This window comes from Salvelinus fontinalis, chromosome 2, assembly GCF_029448725.1.
Source record: "Salvelinus fontinalis isolate EN_2023a chromosome 2, ASM2944872v1, whole genome shotgun sequence".
NCBI lineage: Eukaryota > Metazoa > Chordata > Actinopteri > Salmoniformes > Salmonidae > Salvelinus > Salvelinus fontinalis.
In genome coordinates, this window is record NC_074666.1 from 83,487,515 (window position 1) to 83,503,547 (window position 16,033).

General features: G+C 42.3%; 1 protein-coding gene across 1 annotated transcript in view; it reads left to right on the top strand.

Annotated features, from left to right (window-relative positions):
* The first annotated feature begins 2,186 nt into the window (after positions 1 to 2,186).
* LOC129829334 (rho-related GTP-binding protein RhoN-like) overlaps positions 2,187 to 16,033 on the top strand; it is a 32,953-nt gene continuing 19,106 nt past the window's right edge. Inside the window, exons 1-2 of the mRNA XM_055891007.1 lie at positions 2,187 to 2,580; positions 3,142 to 3,229. Of these exons, the coding sequence (XP_055746982.1) occupies positions 2,479 to 2,580; positions 3,142 to 3,229 (190 nt within the window). The 5' untranslated portion in view covers positions 2,187 to 2,478. The remainder of the gene's footprint in view (positions 2,581 to 3,141; positions 3,230 to 16,033) is intronic.

The window sequence follows — 16,033 nt, forward strand, 5'->3', positions numbered from 1 at the left end:
TTTACCTGAGTAATTTTCTATGAAAGTGTCTGTACTTTTCCCACCATTGCTTTGTAGTGACTGGTTTTAAGTGTAATTAATAACTTCACCATACTCAAAGGGATATTTAATGTCTGCTTTTTTCAAGTTTACCCACCTACCAATAGGTGCCTTTCTTTGCGGCATTGGAAAACCTCTCTGGTCTTTGTGGTTTAATCCGTGTTTGAAATTCACTGCTCATATGAGGAACCTTACAGATAATTGTATGTGTGGGTTACAAAGATAAGGTAGTCATTAAAAATCATGTTAAAGACTATTATTGCACACAGAGTGAATCCATGTAACTTATTATGTGACTTGTTAAGCACATTTTTACTCCAGAACTTATTTAGTTTTGCCATAACAAAAGGTTTGAATACTTATTGACTCAAGACATTTCAGCGTTTCATTTTTAATGAATGTGTAAAAATGTCTAAAATCATAATTCCACTTTGACAGTATAGGGTATTGTGTGTAGGCCAGTGATACAAAATCTAAATGTAATCCATTTTAAATTCAGGCGGTAACACAACAAAATGTGGAAAAAGTCAAGAAGGTGAATAATTTCTGAAGGCCCTGGATATCCCCATACCATTCTGTTGTTTGTGACCAGCCCAAGCTGGGCAAGAAAAGCTGTTTTTTTGACATACTTAATTACAATTTTTGGGAAGGACAGCTATTTCACTCGTATTGTTTCTAATTATAAGTCGTATTTCATAGAATAGGGAACACTGTAAAAGTTACTTTCATACATTGCCACCACTGGACCAGAGAGAGACTGTGCTCTGTGTCCACCTGCTGCGCAGAAGAAGCACTGCACAGCTCATTGCGTTTAACTCTGGTTAAAAGACTTGTATCATAGAGTGGAGTTAGTCATAGACAGGAGGGAAGGGGAGCTCACACAGCCATGTAATGGTACTCTCTGTACCTCATGTCTGACCAACTGCATGCTGAGAAAGTTGAAGTAAAAAAGATATGTATTGGTGGAATTCAGTAATGCCTAGGCTTCTACAAGTTAAATGTAGTCTGTATCATACAAGTGAAACCCTAGTGCTGCAAATATATTATATATGACTTATGAATCATGTAGGCCCATTGAAACCCCCCAAAACAATATCTTCTTGGTTCAGTAATCTTTCGGGAAGATGCAGGCACTGGTGTTAGGGTACTGCTGATGGCTCAGCGTGGGTTTCTTTTCCTATAGATAAAATACCACTCCTCACCAAAGGGAGGCAGTGAAAGCCTGTAGAAAAAGTATGTAACAACTAGTTTGTGACCTCACTGAATTGTAAACTGGTCTGCATCGGGTGGCATTTATATTTCACTTGAAACATCAACAGTACGTGAAACATGGACGTTTAATTCGAAGAGCTTCCAAATGAGGCAATTCGAGTTTTGGATAGGGAAGTGATCCATTGATATTGTAACGATCCTGGGTTTAAAATCGCGGAAATCGACTCTGCCGCACGAGCATGCTTTTGCGGCACAGTCGATAGCGCGCCGGACCTTGGGCTCGAAGGTCGAGGGTTCAAGACCTGCTCCCTGCTGTTTCATTACAATATGTATAAATACAGGGCTGGCTGAGTGGGTTAAGACTTTCGACTTCCACAACATGATGCTTCAAGATACAGTGATAACTGATCCTTATTACTTATTACCAGTGGCTTGTTCTCTGTCCTCTAGCTATCTACTAAAACCCCGGTCACAAGGAGGACACGATCCATCACACCATACACGCTTCATCCCCCCATAGTTGTAGCCTACCTACAATGCATAATACAAAAATACTTTCCTTTTCATTTGTTTTGAGAACGTATAAGACACTCCCAGTTAACATTAAGATATACGTTAGACCTATAAATCATTTATAAAGGGTTTATAAGCCGTTTAGCATCTGTTAGGCTAATTATTAGTCTAGTTTGACAGTTTATAACTATGTAATAAACAGTCAGTACATTCGTTGAAATGGGTATCTCAACACTATCCTCAAAGCTATAAGTAAAGGTCATGAGATGTAGCCCAATCATAACATGAATCATCTTCCCGACAACAAATAATGAAGATATGCGTCACTGTTAGACAAGTAAAGAGACAAGCTCTTTAACAAGTAAATGAACACAGAGGCACGAGGACCAACTCGCTGTGGTTGGGCGCGTGTATGGGCAAGGCGTGGCCAATTAACGAGTTTGAAGGGAGGGATCCGCGTGCTGCTGCTGAGTGCTGTTGTTGCGGGCGAGGTGGGTGTAAACAGGCATTGAGAGGATAGCTAGTGTAACCGTGGGAACCGAGGGCTGCACGGGGTGGACAGGGGAGAACAACCGGGGGAGGACACATAGTAGGTCGCGCCACAACCGGGGCATGTACCTGCTGGGTTTTCCTTGAGTTCCAGTCTCACCTTATATCGACATCGGATGGTGATTGAAACCGATCCGCGTCCAGAACAGACACTGACAGACAAAGATGGAAAGTCAAGGCAGCCGCTGTAAGATCGTGGTGGTCGGAGATACGCAATGTGGTAAAACGGCGCTCCTACATGTTTTTGCGAAGGACTGCTATCCCGAGGTAAGTGTCCTGATATATATATATATAGGCTATGAAGTCTTGCGTTATGAGCACGACTGTCAACACTTGAAAACAGGCAACTGGATCATTTAAGAGTGGTATGTGTACTGTAGGTCATCGCCGTTTTGGAATGAAGCAAAGATAAATGTCAAGACGGACACCAAACCAAATAGAACGACCAGAGATTCTTTATTCTAATCATTTAACCCCAAATGTCTTGATTTAAATTATGAGCCAGAGGTGTGTACGCACCTGCGTTAGGCATTTCTCTAGAGAGAGAGAAGGAAACTGAAAGACAGGGAAATAATGTGCAGTTTTAAATATAAAATGGTCATTATTATTAGTGATAAAACAATATAGACTCATATAATGTATTTCGGAGTGTATTCGATTTCCCCCTTCATTAATATTGTATCTGGGTGTTATTAGCAACTAGACCTATATTGTTTTAATATAGTCTATATATTTGTATGATACATAACATGTACGTAGTTTAACGTCTAACCTATGTTACGCCTATGCCATTAGCGCTTTACTAATCAAGATGCACCCTTTTTCCAGAACTATGTCCCCACCGTTTTTGAAAACTACACGGCCAGTTTTGAAATCGAGAAACAGAGGATTGAGTTGAACATGTGGGACACGTCAGGTAAGACTATTTCTGCTCTCTGCATCTAACTCCTAAAGGCTGATGACAAGTCAATCCCGCTGGCTGCTCGGCTTGGCAGTGACGACGGTCCACGTCTGCAACCGTGGGAGGGCTGCTTCAATCATTTCGGGGTTTTCAAGCAGCCATCTCTCTGCCGAATTGCTTTGACCATGCCGACTGACGACTGACTGACTGGCGTACTTTTGCTTGAGGCATCTGTTATTTATGATTGTTTTCTTTGCTGAAAATCTCCAGTGCCAGCCCTTTCTCTCAACGCTGCACTCTGTTTGCATTCCTCTCTCTCTCTGCGGAGCGCTGCGTGTGGCTGAGCTGTTCCCATGCTCTGTCCAGGGGCCAGAAGACTGCTGGGGGGGCTGAAGGAGAATGGCCGAATGACTGACAGGCCCACAGAAATGATCTCAACCCATCCATACTGTTTCAGTTGTGTTTGACTGTGGTTACAGTTGCACTAGCTCTCAATCCACTCCTATCGGTGCCAAATGGCTGCAAATAGTGTTTCTCTGGACGTTAACTGACGTATTATGCCTCTTTGTCGATAATGGGTCAGTCAGTGTTTGGTTCCAGCTATGGACCCTCTATCTGAGGGGTTTAGAATACAGATGCCCACCATGGTGGGAAAGCAATTTGGGTTTGCCCCTTTGAGATCACATCTCCAGACTTGAGAGTGGGTGATTGTGGCCCGTCTGTGTGGAATGCTATGCTCTAGTTTCAGCTCTCAGCCCAGGGCCTTCAGGCTGAAGCTGTAAGTGCAGCTTAGAGATCCACTCACTGGTCAAAACAGAAACATCTCTGGCTGCCTGACTGAGTGACTGAGAAGCCTGGGTATGTAATTGAACCCACAGGGGAATCCCCGTCTGTTGCCATAAACATTCCTGAACGTAAAAACATCCTCACGACGGATGACGATGATGGGGGCATTGCCGTTTTACACGGTCATATAGCTTGAGAGTGTTTTCTTTTGAGGGGACTTTCTGTGTGTGGGAGGGACCTGGTGTCGACCCTGAGAGTAAATCTACTTGAGCCTGTCAGTGAGGGCTGATGAGGTCTCTGTGGCTGGGAGGAAGGAATCAGTGGGTCAGAAGTATTCCTTATCTCCTCCATAGCTTTGGACCGGGGGGCTTCTGTAATGGTAGCAGAGTTGTGCTTCTGTCTGTCCATATCTAACCCTTTGATGATCACTGACGATGGGTGATTAGCCTTTTATCTTCAGTAAAGAGACAATAACCCCCCCCCCCCCCCCTTTACTCCGTCTACCAACATGATATCACCCACCCAGTCTACCAGCCTCAAGCAAGTTACACTCAAGTGTATGTGTGCTCACATGCCTGCCTATTTACTCCTTGGTTCGTACCAAACACAGATGCTCATCTCTTCACTCCGATGTAAATTAGTTAACGGATGTTCTCCTATGGTAAAAACACTCCAACATTTCAATACTTTTAATTACACCCTTCTCGTAACCCACTCTTCTACCCTCTCACTCTTCCTCCCCCCTCTCCCGTGCGCTGGCAGCAGCAGTGTATTGCCAGGGACCGTGTGTCTTTTCCACTCTATTTGTCTGGCTGCATGGCCACTATCTGGGACCCACTATGTAATTACTGTGAAGAAGCATTTGCATATGTAGTAGACCCCCTGCTGGCCTTCATAAACTACAGCCAATATGGCGTCTATAACTTACTCATGTGTAGCGCAGGACCATGGTCTGTAGAAAGCCTCCTGTAATCTATAACCAGTGGTAGAAATAGTACCCAATTGTCATACTTCTGTAAAAATAAGCATACCTTCATAGAAAATGACTCAAGTAAGAGTGAAAGTCACTCAGTAAAATACTACTTGAGTAAAAGTCTAAAAGTATTTTGTTGTAAATATACTTAAGTTTCAAAAGTAAATGTAATTGCTAAAAGTACATTTTTTTCTTTAGAAATGTAGTGGAGTAAAAGTAAAAGTTGTCAAAAATATAAATAGTAAAGCAAAGTACAGATACCCCCAAAAAATACTTAAGTAATACTTTCAAGTATTTTTACTGAAGTACTTTACACCACTGTCTATAACCACCCAACAGCAGCTCTGTATAACAATGTACCAGGATCAGCTCAGTTGGTTTCACGCCATCTGCCATCCACCTAGTTAGTGGCGGGTAATAAGATGGAGAGGGCATTAGTAATAACACATCAGTTGAACAGAAGAGACTCCCCGTGGTCTCTGAATATCACTGATTCAATCATTATTGATTAGTCCTTGACGTGTGTTCTGGTTCAGGAGCTGGAGTCTAGCCTCCTCATTTACACGTTTACAGCCTCTGTGGTCTGATAGGTCTCAGTGGGTTTGGTGGGACGTGTATTGCCATTAACAAGGCCACGGTGCCTATTGTTTTAGTGTGGCAGTAGACCATTGATTAGTTTAGCCTCGGGGATCTGTTGTTCTCCAGATCAGCAGGGTTTCTAGTATTCACAGGATGGAAGAAAACAGAGGTGAGGTTGATCTAATTAGGGTCATGACTGTGTCTAGGTACTATGTGTGTGTGTGTGTGTGTGTGTGTGTGTGTGTGTGTGTGTGTGTGTGTGTGTGTGTGTGTGTGTGTGTGTGTGTGTGTGTGTGTGTGTGTGTGTGTGTGTGTGTGTGTGTGAACCGGTGTCTTAGTGAATAGGATGGTTAATTTAAATAGGCATGAACAGAAACAGGGCCATTATGGCTGTCCAGAACCAGAGGGAAATTGGCAGCTGCTTTGTATTCCCCCTGCATTACGCCACGGACCATCTGGAGGGTTAAGTCAATTAGAAACTGATTGAGTGGAATGCAAATGATAATGTTTGTCTGTGTTTGTGTGTGTGTGTGTGTATGTATTGTGGGAGAGGGCATAGTCTGTGTATGCATGTCTGTTTATCTGTCTTTGGCATGTGTGTATTTGTGTATCTAAATAGCAGTAGCGAGGACTGATATATAAAAAGCCAGCGATGACTGACAAGCCGTTGCTCCTTGAGTTTAAATGTCACCATTCCTAACCCCATTCCGAGCTGTGATTGGCCAAGCTAACTGACACTGGGTCACAATAGGTCTGTGCACCAATCAGTGACCAGTACTGGGTGCTCACGGTCACGGGTTATGGTGCTCATCAGCCAGTCTGAGTATTCATCCAGCCAATACTGTCATGCCCCCTGTACTGTTTCTCTTCCCAGTGTGGTGGTGCTGCACCATGGGAACTATCTCATCCAAGTCAGGCCTGGAACATTCTCCCACTCACAGCACAGCAAGGACTGTCCCAGGGAATATCTAAGTAACTCATGACAGTCAGTCAGGCTTCTCCCACAGTCCCACACCACAGTCACATCTCTGTTTAGGCTCTCTGATTGACTACGTATGATTCCTATCTTAACAGTGAAAGACTTGTCTGTTGCGGGTCAGAGAATATTCTATGTCATACTGTAGCTTCACACATATTTTGAATGATTTCTAATTTCATTAGAGGCGTTCAACACCTCTCCAAAATATTATCCACTTGCCTACTTGACCCTCCACATGTATTATAATGATTATTTTATAACACTTTTACTCACAACAGGTGTTTCTGTAATTAGTGGAGTGATATTTTTGATTTGAGCGATAATGACAAATAGCTTCAAACACCTTACATCACTCACACAGCCACTACACACACACACGCGCACGCACGCACGCACGCACGCACGCACGCACGCACGCACACACACACACACGCAGTGACTTTTCAACGTTTCTTGTGACTATGTTTTTAGCTTAAAGCCACATTCTCAGTGCAGTGCAGTGGACCATTAGGGCATCAAGAGCCCTGTATTAACAAGCTTAGTTCACAGGGCCTTCCCTGCCCTAACCCTTTCCACTTGATTCATCTTTAATAGCAACTGCATGAGCTACAAATCAAAACAGAGATGAAATAAAAGCAACAGCCCCGTCTACTGTGGCTGGCTGTAGCTGGAGGTCCTTCAGAAAGCAGAAACATGAAATGAGCAGCTCGGCCCGGATTGCCATGTTGATTTACAGTTCTAGACAGAGATGACTGGGGAAGATGACCTCAGTGAGGTGCTGCATCAGTCAGCCTTTAGTTTGCCCTTCCTCGTCGCGCCTTGATGCTCCTCATCCTCATACGTTTTCATCTTCTCTTACCTGCACTTGTGTTTTATGATTTGGGACACACTTATTGTACAAGGCTATGGTTCGTTTTTGCGTGACGTTTTAAATCTATCACAACCCTTAAATCGTAGTGGAAATGTCCCCCCCCCGAAGTGAAATCTTTATTGTCAGTATCCTGAAAAGAGATGAGTGTATATCCTGTTCGCTGCTGTTGACTAACTCACACAACTGCACTAGTCTACACTGAGCACTTCATGCTAGACTCCCGACCTGCCTGGGGGTAGAACTGCCGAAACTTCAACCTGTTTTTATGAGGATTAGCACGTAGCAGGCACACCCGCCGGTTAGGTACAGCCAGTGAGTGTACTGTGCACCTGTGTGTCTGTCTGTGTGTGTGTTTGTCTGTGAAAATGAGTGGTATGAGTGGTATGACCCTTGTTGACTCCCAGAGGAATTCTTTTTGATGAGAAAGGTGTTTAGATTGCGCATGGAGTCACATTTCAGATTAACTACCCATCCCCCCCCTCTCGCCCCAGTTTATCTGTTTGAAAAGGCTCGATGATCATTTCCTCTCCCATTATTTTGCCATTGGAATGTCAAACGCTGCATTGTGTTGGTTTTTAGAACGATTGTTTCAGTGACGCACCATTATGGAGAATAGGTGTATTCCTAATGTAATAGGCAAGAAGTTGCCCAATCCCCAGACTATCTTTAGGACATGAAAAGGTACGTCAGGACTACTTAACCCGAACATGTCATCAGAGCACTTCAAACGGAAGTAGTTAGGAGAACCCATTGTAAAAGATTCACCCTACGCACCTGCGCTTAGTTCCGATGTCTGAAGAACACTGCCTATATTGTTATACATATCTTATTCAACACATTGTAAAATGGTATGTTTCTTTATGTTTCAACAGTCATAAAACAACCCAAAACACCAAAGACCATCACTAATAGTGTTGTATAACGCAAACAACCAAATGACCATGGACGGTGCTTCTGAACACGAGCTGAGTGTAAACGCTAAACGTGCTACTGCCGGGTCTGTGCATACAGACAAACAGACAGACAGACAGACAGACTGACAGACAGACAGACAGACAGACAGACAGACAGACAAACAGACAGTGTGCATGTGGAGTTATTTCTGGACAGGGGGTGGTGATCTGGCTCTCTGTTGAGCCTCTGGCGGGGGTCGGCTCTGTGGGGGGGTTTCATCCGGCCCCTCCCTGGCCTCCCTTGCGGCTCCCCGTCTCTGGCTGATCTGGCTCTCTGTTGAGCCTCTGGCGGGGGTCGGCTCTGTGGGGGGGTTTCATCCGGCCCCTCCCTGGCCTCCCTTGCGGCTCCCCGTCTCTGGCTCCCGTTTTGGAGCACCTCATACCCACTGGAAAAGAGCCTCCACAGTGTTGCGTCTCTCTTTTACATATAGACTAGAAGTAATAGCTGTATATGTGGTAGCTTTGCAAAAATTATGGAAACCAAAATACAGATTTTTCCAATATCCCGGTTGGAGGATTGATAGATCTCCTGCTTATTCCATACTGATTCCAGGAATAATCCAACTGTGATTTCGGGAACACCTGTGAATTTTGGGAACGTTATTGGAATCTTGCACCCTAACATGTGGTGACTGTGGATGTACAGCATGTGGACATGTACAGTAGATATCTTATTCATAGATACCGTAGCCACCTCACCGCACACTGTTCCACTGAGTGTCTGTGACAGTGTAGCCACCCAGAGGTCCAGGCTGCAGGGTTTTATGTCTACCCAGTCAGAGTGGCCCCTGGCTGGGTACACGTCTCTGACTCTTCCCCTCTCCCTCTAGAGCCTTGGGGTTCTCTTGGTCTGAGTCACTAACACTAACTGTTACACTACTGTCAGGATGTTGGAGGAGACCTGGGTGCCCGTATGCTTCAGCCAGAGAGACAACAGGACCCTGGACAATTGAAAGAGGGAAAAGAGGAAGAAAACATGAAGGAAAGAAGAGAAAGACAATAGTCTGACATGGCTAGTTAAACGACCAAATTAGTTTTTTTTTAATGAACCGTGTCCCCCCTCTCTCTCTCTCTCTCTCTCTCTCTCTCTCTCTCTCTCTCTCTCTCTCTCTCTCTCTCTCTCTCTCTCTCTCTCTCTCTCTCTCTCTCTCTCTCTCGCTCTCTCTCTCTCTCTCTCTCTCTCTCTCTCTCTCTCTCTCTCTCTCTCTCTCTCATTAGTTTGCATAGCTCTGTTCTGACCTGGAGTCAGCGACAGTGTGTAGGAGAGGAAAGGAAAGGAGGAGAGGAGCTATGAGAGGGTAGGAGCTGTGAGAGGGCCAGTCAGCCTCACTGACAGGAACACACAGCCTATAATTAAACACACAGAATATCCAATTTCAGTCTAACGCACTCGTTTAGACATACACACGCACGCACTCACTCACAAACACACAGATGCGACTATGCAGGCACGCATGCAAACACACACACACGCCCGCATACATACTTTTTTTAATAATCTAAAAACACAAAGTAAACATGCATACGGTACACCCAAGGTCATGCCCCTCTCTGGGCTTATTATGTGCCATGTCCTTTCGAGTGGTATACTACACAGCCCCATGGTGAGCCCACTGCCCACCTGCTCCGGTTCCTCTCCCTGTTCCTCTGCCCTCTCACTGTCTCCCAGCTCCTTATCTAGACACACAGTGGCTTTTGGGGGATTCCATTCAGACAGATCTCTAATGACATCCTCCCCTCTGATCCCTCTGCTATCTGATGATCTCTGTATGACCGTCTGACCTTGGTCACAGACAGACAAAGGCCATATGATACGTCTCTGTCTGTACCGCCTCTCTTAAATATGACTGTAGACTCACTGGGAGGTGCTAGACACCGAGGCTTAACATACAATCTGCTTAACATATTCACATCAGGCCACACAGTGATGATTGGTGGACGTATGGCTCTTACATACTTAGGTCAATACTACTACTTATTTTGTTATGTTTTTTGCATTGATAAATCAATACACATCAAAAGCACATCAATATACACTATGCACATCAATATACACTATGCACATCAATATACACTATACACATCATTATACACTATACACATCAATATACACTATGCACATCATTATACACTATGCACATCAATATACACTATGCACATCAATATACACTTACACATTATTATACACTATACACATCAATATACACTATGCACATCATTATACACTATGCACATCAATATACACTATACACATCAATATACACTGCACATCATTATACACTATACACATCAATATACACTATGCACATCATTATACACTATGCACATCAATATACACTATGCACATCAATATACACTATACACATTATTATACACTATACACATCAATATACACCATGCACATCAATATCCATTATGCACATCAATATATACTATGCACATCAATATACACTATACACATCATTATACACTATACACATCAATATCCTGTACACATCAATATACACTATACACATCAATATACACTATGCACATCAATATACACTATGCACATTAATATACACTATACACATCAATATACACTATACACATCAATATCATGTACACATCAATATACACTATACACATCAATATACACTATGCACATCAATATACACTATGCACATCAATATACACTATACACATCATTATACACTATGCACATCATTATACACTATGCACATCAATATACACTATACACATCAATATACACTATGCACATCATTATACACTATACACATCAATATACACTATGCACATCATTATACACTATGCACATCAATATACACTATGCACATCAATATACACTATGCACATCATTATACATTATACACATCAATATACACTATGCACATCATTATACACTATGCACATCAATATACACTATGCACATCAATATACACTATACACATCATTATACACTATACACATCAATATCCTGTACACATCAATATACACTATACACATCAATATACACTATACACATCAATATACACTATGCACATCAATATCCACTATGCACATCAATATATACTATGCACATCAATATACACTATACACATCATTATACACTATACACATCAATATCCTGTACACATCAATATACACTATACACATCAATATACAATATGCACATCAATATACACTATGCACATTAATATACACTATACACATCAATATACACAATACACATCAATATCATGTACACATCAATATACACTATACACATCAATATACACTATGCACATCAATATACACTATGCACATCAATATACACTGTACACATCATTATACACTATACACATCAATATCCTGTACACATCAATATACACTATACACATCAATATACACTATACGCATCATTATACACTATACACATCATTATCCTATACACATCATTATACAGTGTACACATAAATATCCTGTACACATCAATATACACTATGCACATCAATATAGACTATACACATCAATATCCTGTACACATCAATATAATGTATACATCAATAATACACATCAATATACTGTACACATCAATATACACTATACACATCAATATACACTATACACATCAATATCCTGTACACACCAATATACACTATACACATCAATATCCTGTACACATCAATATACACTATACACATCAATATCCTGTACACATCAATATAATGTATACATCAATAATACACATCAATATACTGTACACATCAATATACACTATACACATCATGATACACTATACACATCATTATACACTATACACATCAATATCCTGCACCCATCAATATGCACTATACACATCAATATACACTATACACATCAATATCCTGTACCCATCAATATACACTATACACATCAATATACACTATACACATCAATATACACTATACACATCAATATACTGTACACATCAATATAATGTATACATCAATAATACACATCAATATACTGTATACATCAATAATGCACATCAATTACTGTGCACATCATTAATACACATTATTATACTGTACACGTCAATATCCTGTACATATCAATATACACTATACACATCAATATCCTGTACACATCAATATACGCTGTACACATCAATATACACTATACACATCAATATACACTATACACATCAATATATTGTACACATCAATATACTGTACACATCAATATAATGTATACATCAATAATACACATCAATATACTGTACACATCAATATACACTATACACATCAATATACACTATACACATCATTATACACTATACACATCAATATACACTATACACATGAATATACTGTACACATCAATATGAGAGAGAGCCTAGCACTCTGGGCTTTGTGATGTGTTATGGGACAGGCTTGTGTTTAACCCTGAGGGAAAGATTTCCAGTCCCGTGGGAGACGTTCACTTACTCATGCATACACTGACTGTTTACAAACTGTACTTCACACACGCACTCTATCTCTTTCACAGATACTCACACACATTATTTAGACATTTGCCAGCCAAGAATAAACAGCCAAAGACACAGGTCTATACACAGGAAGTGTATTCTAAGCATTTCTCTATAACTCATTGGTCTTCAGTGACCCACAGTAACGTGATCCTCTGTATGATCCTAGGACTCCAGTGCCACAGTGGATGGTTGTTGATCCCAAATGGAGTCAATTTAAGGGCATTCAGTAACAGTATGGGCTGAAACTAGGATTAGTCTGTTGCTTCTACACCTGCATTGCTTGCTGTTTGGGGTTTTAGGCTGGGCTTCTGTACAGCACTTTTTGACATCGGCTGATGTAAGAAGGGCTTTATAAATAAATTGGATTGATTGATTTGGAGTTTCTGAGTGTCATCCGATTTACCGACTTTCCTGAAACACTTGTTTGTTATCCTCCGCCAGCAGTGAAGGAGTGTTGATCTCCCAGTGTGGCAGGATGCAGCTCACACAGGGAACTCTGGGACACGGAGTTTCCGGGCCTGTCCCTCCGGGCGGCAAGCGTAGCGGCGGCATAACTTGTCGTGGCGACAGCTTTGATCACGGCACTTTGAACAGCACGGTGACTGGCCCTCACCGCCGCTTGGCTACCACCACCACATAACTGTGGTGTCACCTGAGTGTCACCACCACATAACCTCCACTGGATGAGACCCTCTCTCAGTGTAAGGGGATATGGCTGGGCCTGTCTAACCCGCATCCTCTCCCACTTCCCTTCCACAGCTCCCATCAGTTATGGATGTCTTTATTTAAAAACAGGATCAGATGCTCTCTCTCTCTCTCTCTCTCTCTCTCTCCCTCTCTCCCTCTCTCCCTCTCTCTCTCTCTCTCTCTCTCTCTCTCTCTCTCTCTCTCTCTCTCTCTCTCTCTCTCTCTCTCTCTCTCTCTCTCTCTCCCTCTCTCTAACTCTCTCTCTCTCTCCCTCTCTCTAACTCTCTCTCTCTCTCTCTCTCTCTCTCTCTCCCTCTCTCTCTCTCTCTTCCTCTCTCTCTCTCTCTCCCTCTCTATCACTCTCTTTCTCTGCTGTCTTTGGGGGGAGTGGAAGTGTTCTCAAAGGAGAGAGGGAAATTGTGCCCATCATCTCCACTCGAGCCCTCCCTAGGGACCCTACAGAGTGGGCCAAAGATAGATAGGGCTGTGATAGGGATGCGCTTGGATGGCTGGGAAGTGGAGAGGATGTCCGTTTCCTCTCACAAGCTGTCTTTTATGTGACCGTGATAGATGTCTGAACATTCCTATTTCAATTCCTATTTAATATCCAACAGACAGCCTTGGACGGAAATAACCCACTCTTAGTAGTATTCCAACACTCTGATGAATTTCCCTCAGCCCAGGAAAGAAAGAGATGGAAAAGAGATGACTATAAAAGGATGTGATGCATGGTGTTTTACAGGGGAAAGGGAATCTAAGGAGTTGGATTTTTGATTGTGTGTGAGAGAGAGAGAAGAGAGCGGGGTCTCTTCAGAGATGAATCCATTAGGCCATGGTAATCACAGAATTACAGGCCGGCTGTCTGTGAAGCAACCGAACACTGGCCACCACCATGCCTGCAGTCTGCAGTATACCTCCCTCCTCCATCCCTCCGTGCTTTAGCCGTGTCTCAGCTGTGGACTGTTCTGAGGTGCTGTGAAGGACCAGGGAGGGGGCGGCCTGCCTTACAACCTGTCTCCACGGGCCCTTTGTCTAATCGGATCAACACATAATCTCTTCAGGGAGAGAAACCGGATGTTCCCAGGTCTTCTCAATTATAAAATACCCTCTTTCCCTCTCCTCCCTTCCCTGTGGACCCTACTCTGCTTTCACCTGCCCAGAGCAACGACAGAGAAGTTATCTCAAGACGTGACGTGAAGGAAAGGGGAAGGGGACGTTAGAATCAGCGCGGTTGGCGTTATGACGTCTAAGTGGTGGAGGTGTGGAAACACAAAGCATTTTGTTCTCCCGGCTGTCTTTAAATGCCCCTTGTCTGCTTGAATGGTGTTATTTGGTGTAACTGCTTCGTAGTGACTCGTCGTTCCTCATCATTCTTCGTGTGAGGGAGGCTATGCTTGAGCAAACCCAGACAAAGCGTGTTTATTTTTTATTTTTTATTTTTTTATTTCACCTTTATTTAACCAGGTAGGCCAGTTGAGAACAAGTTCTCATTTACAACTGCGACCGGGCCAAGATAAAGCAAAGCAGTGCGACAAAAACAACAACACAGAGTTGCACACAAACAGACGTACAGTCATTAACACAAAAGAAAAGAAAAACAGAAAAATCTATGTACAGTGTGTGCAGATGTAGAAGAGTAGGGAGGTAGGCAATAAATAGCCCCTATAAATAGCCCCTATAAATAGCCCCTATAAATAGCCCCTATAAATAGCCCCTATAAATAGCCCCTATAAATAGCCCCTAAAAAATATATGGCAAATAAAAATCCGAAATGGATGATGTTGGAAGATAGATGGGAAGGGTTGAGTGGAGCTGAAGGGTGGGACTAATAACAAGATAAACAATGTAGGGCATACGGGATCTGTGAAATGTGTATAGGTGCGGAGCTTTTGTGAAATAGCACAGTTACAAGTGGAAATCAAACTGGATGGACAACAGAAATAGAGGAAGGACTAAGAACAAACAAGAGAGAACTATTATAAAGTAGACTGTGTCTGTAAAATGTGTATAAGATGTATAAATTGAAGGTAAAAACAGAAATGTTTATCAGTTTACTCCAATTGGGGGATCGGTGGTAGGGTTTGCGGGGAAAAATAATAAAGGTATATTCTTTAAAAAAGTATGTATGTCTATATAGGTATGTGTATGTATATATGTGTATATGCATGCATACGTGTATGGATATATATATTTACCCCAAAAAATATGGGGGATTGGAAATGATGCAGACAATTACATTGGAAGCAACATTCTTTCCGCAATATTAAGCTAATCCACCCCTTAAGAAAAAAATAAAAAAATAAAATAAATAGCCCCTAGAGGTGAAAATAATTACAATTTAGCATTAATACTGGAGTGATACTGGGTTGCAAAAGAGAAAGAGGGTAAGTAATAATATGGGGATGAGGTAGTTGGGTGTGCTATTTACAGATTGGCTGTGTACGGTACAGTGATCGGTAAGCTGCTCAGACAGCTGATGCTTAAAGTTAGAGAGCGAGA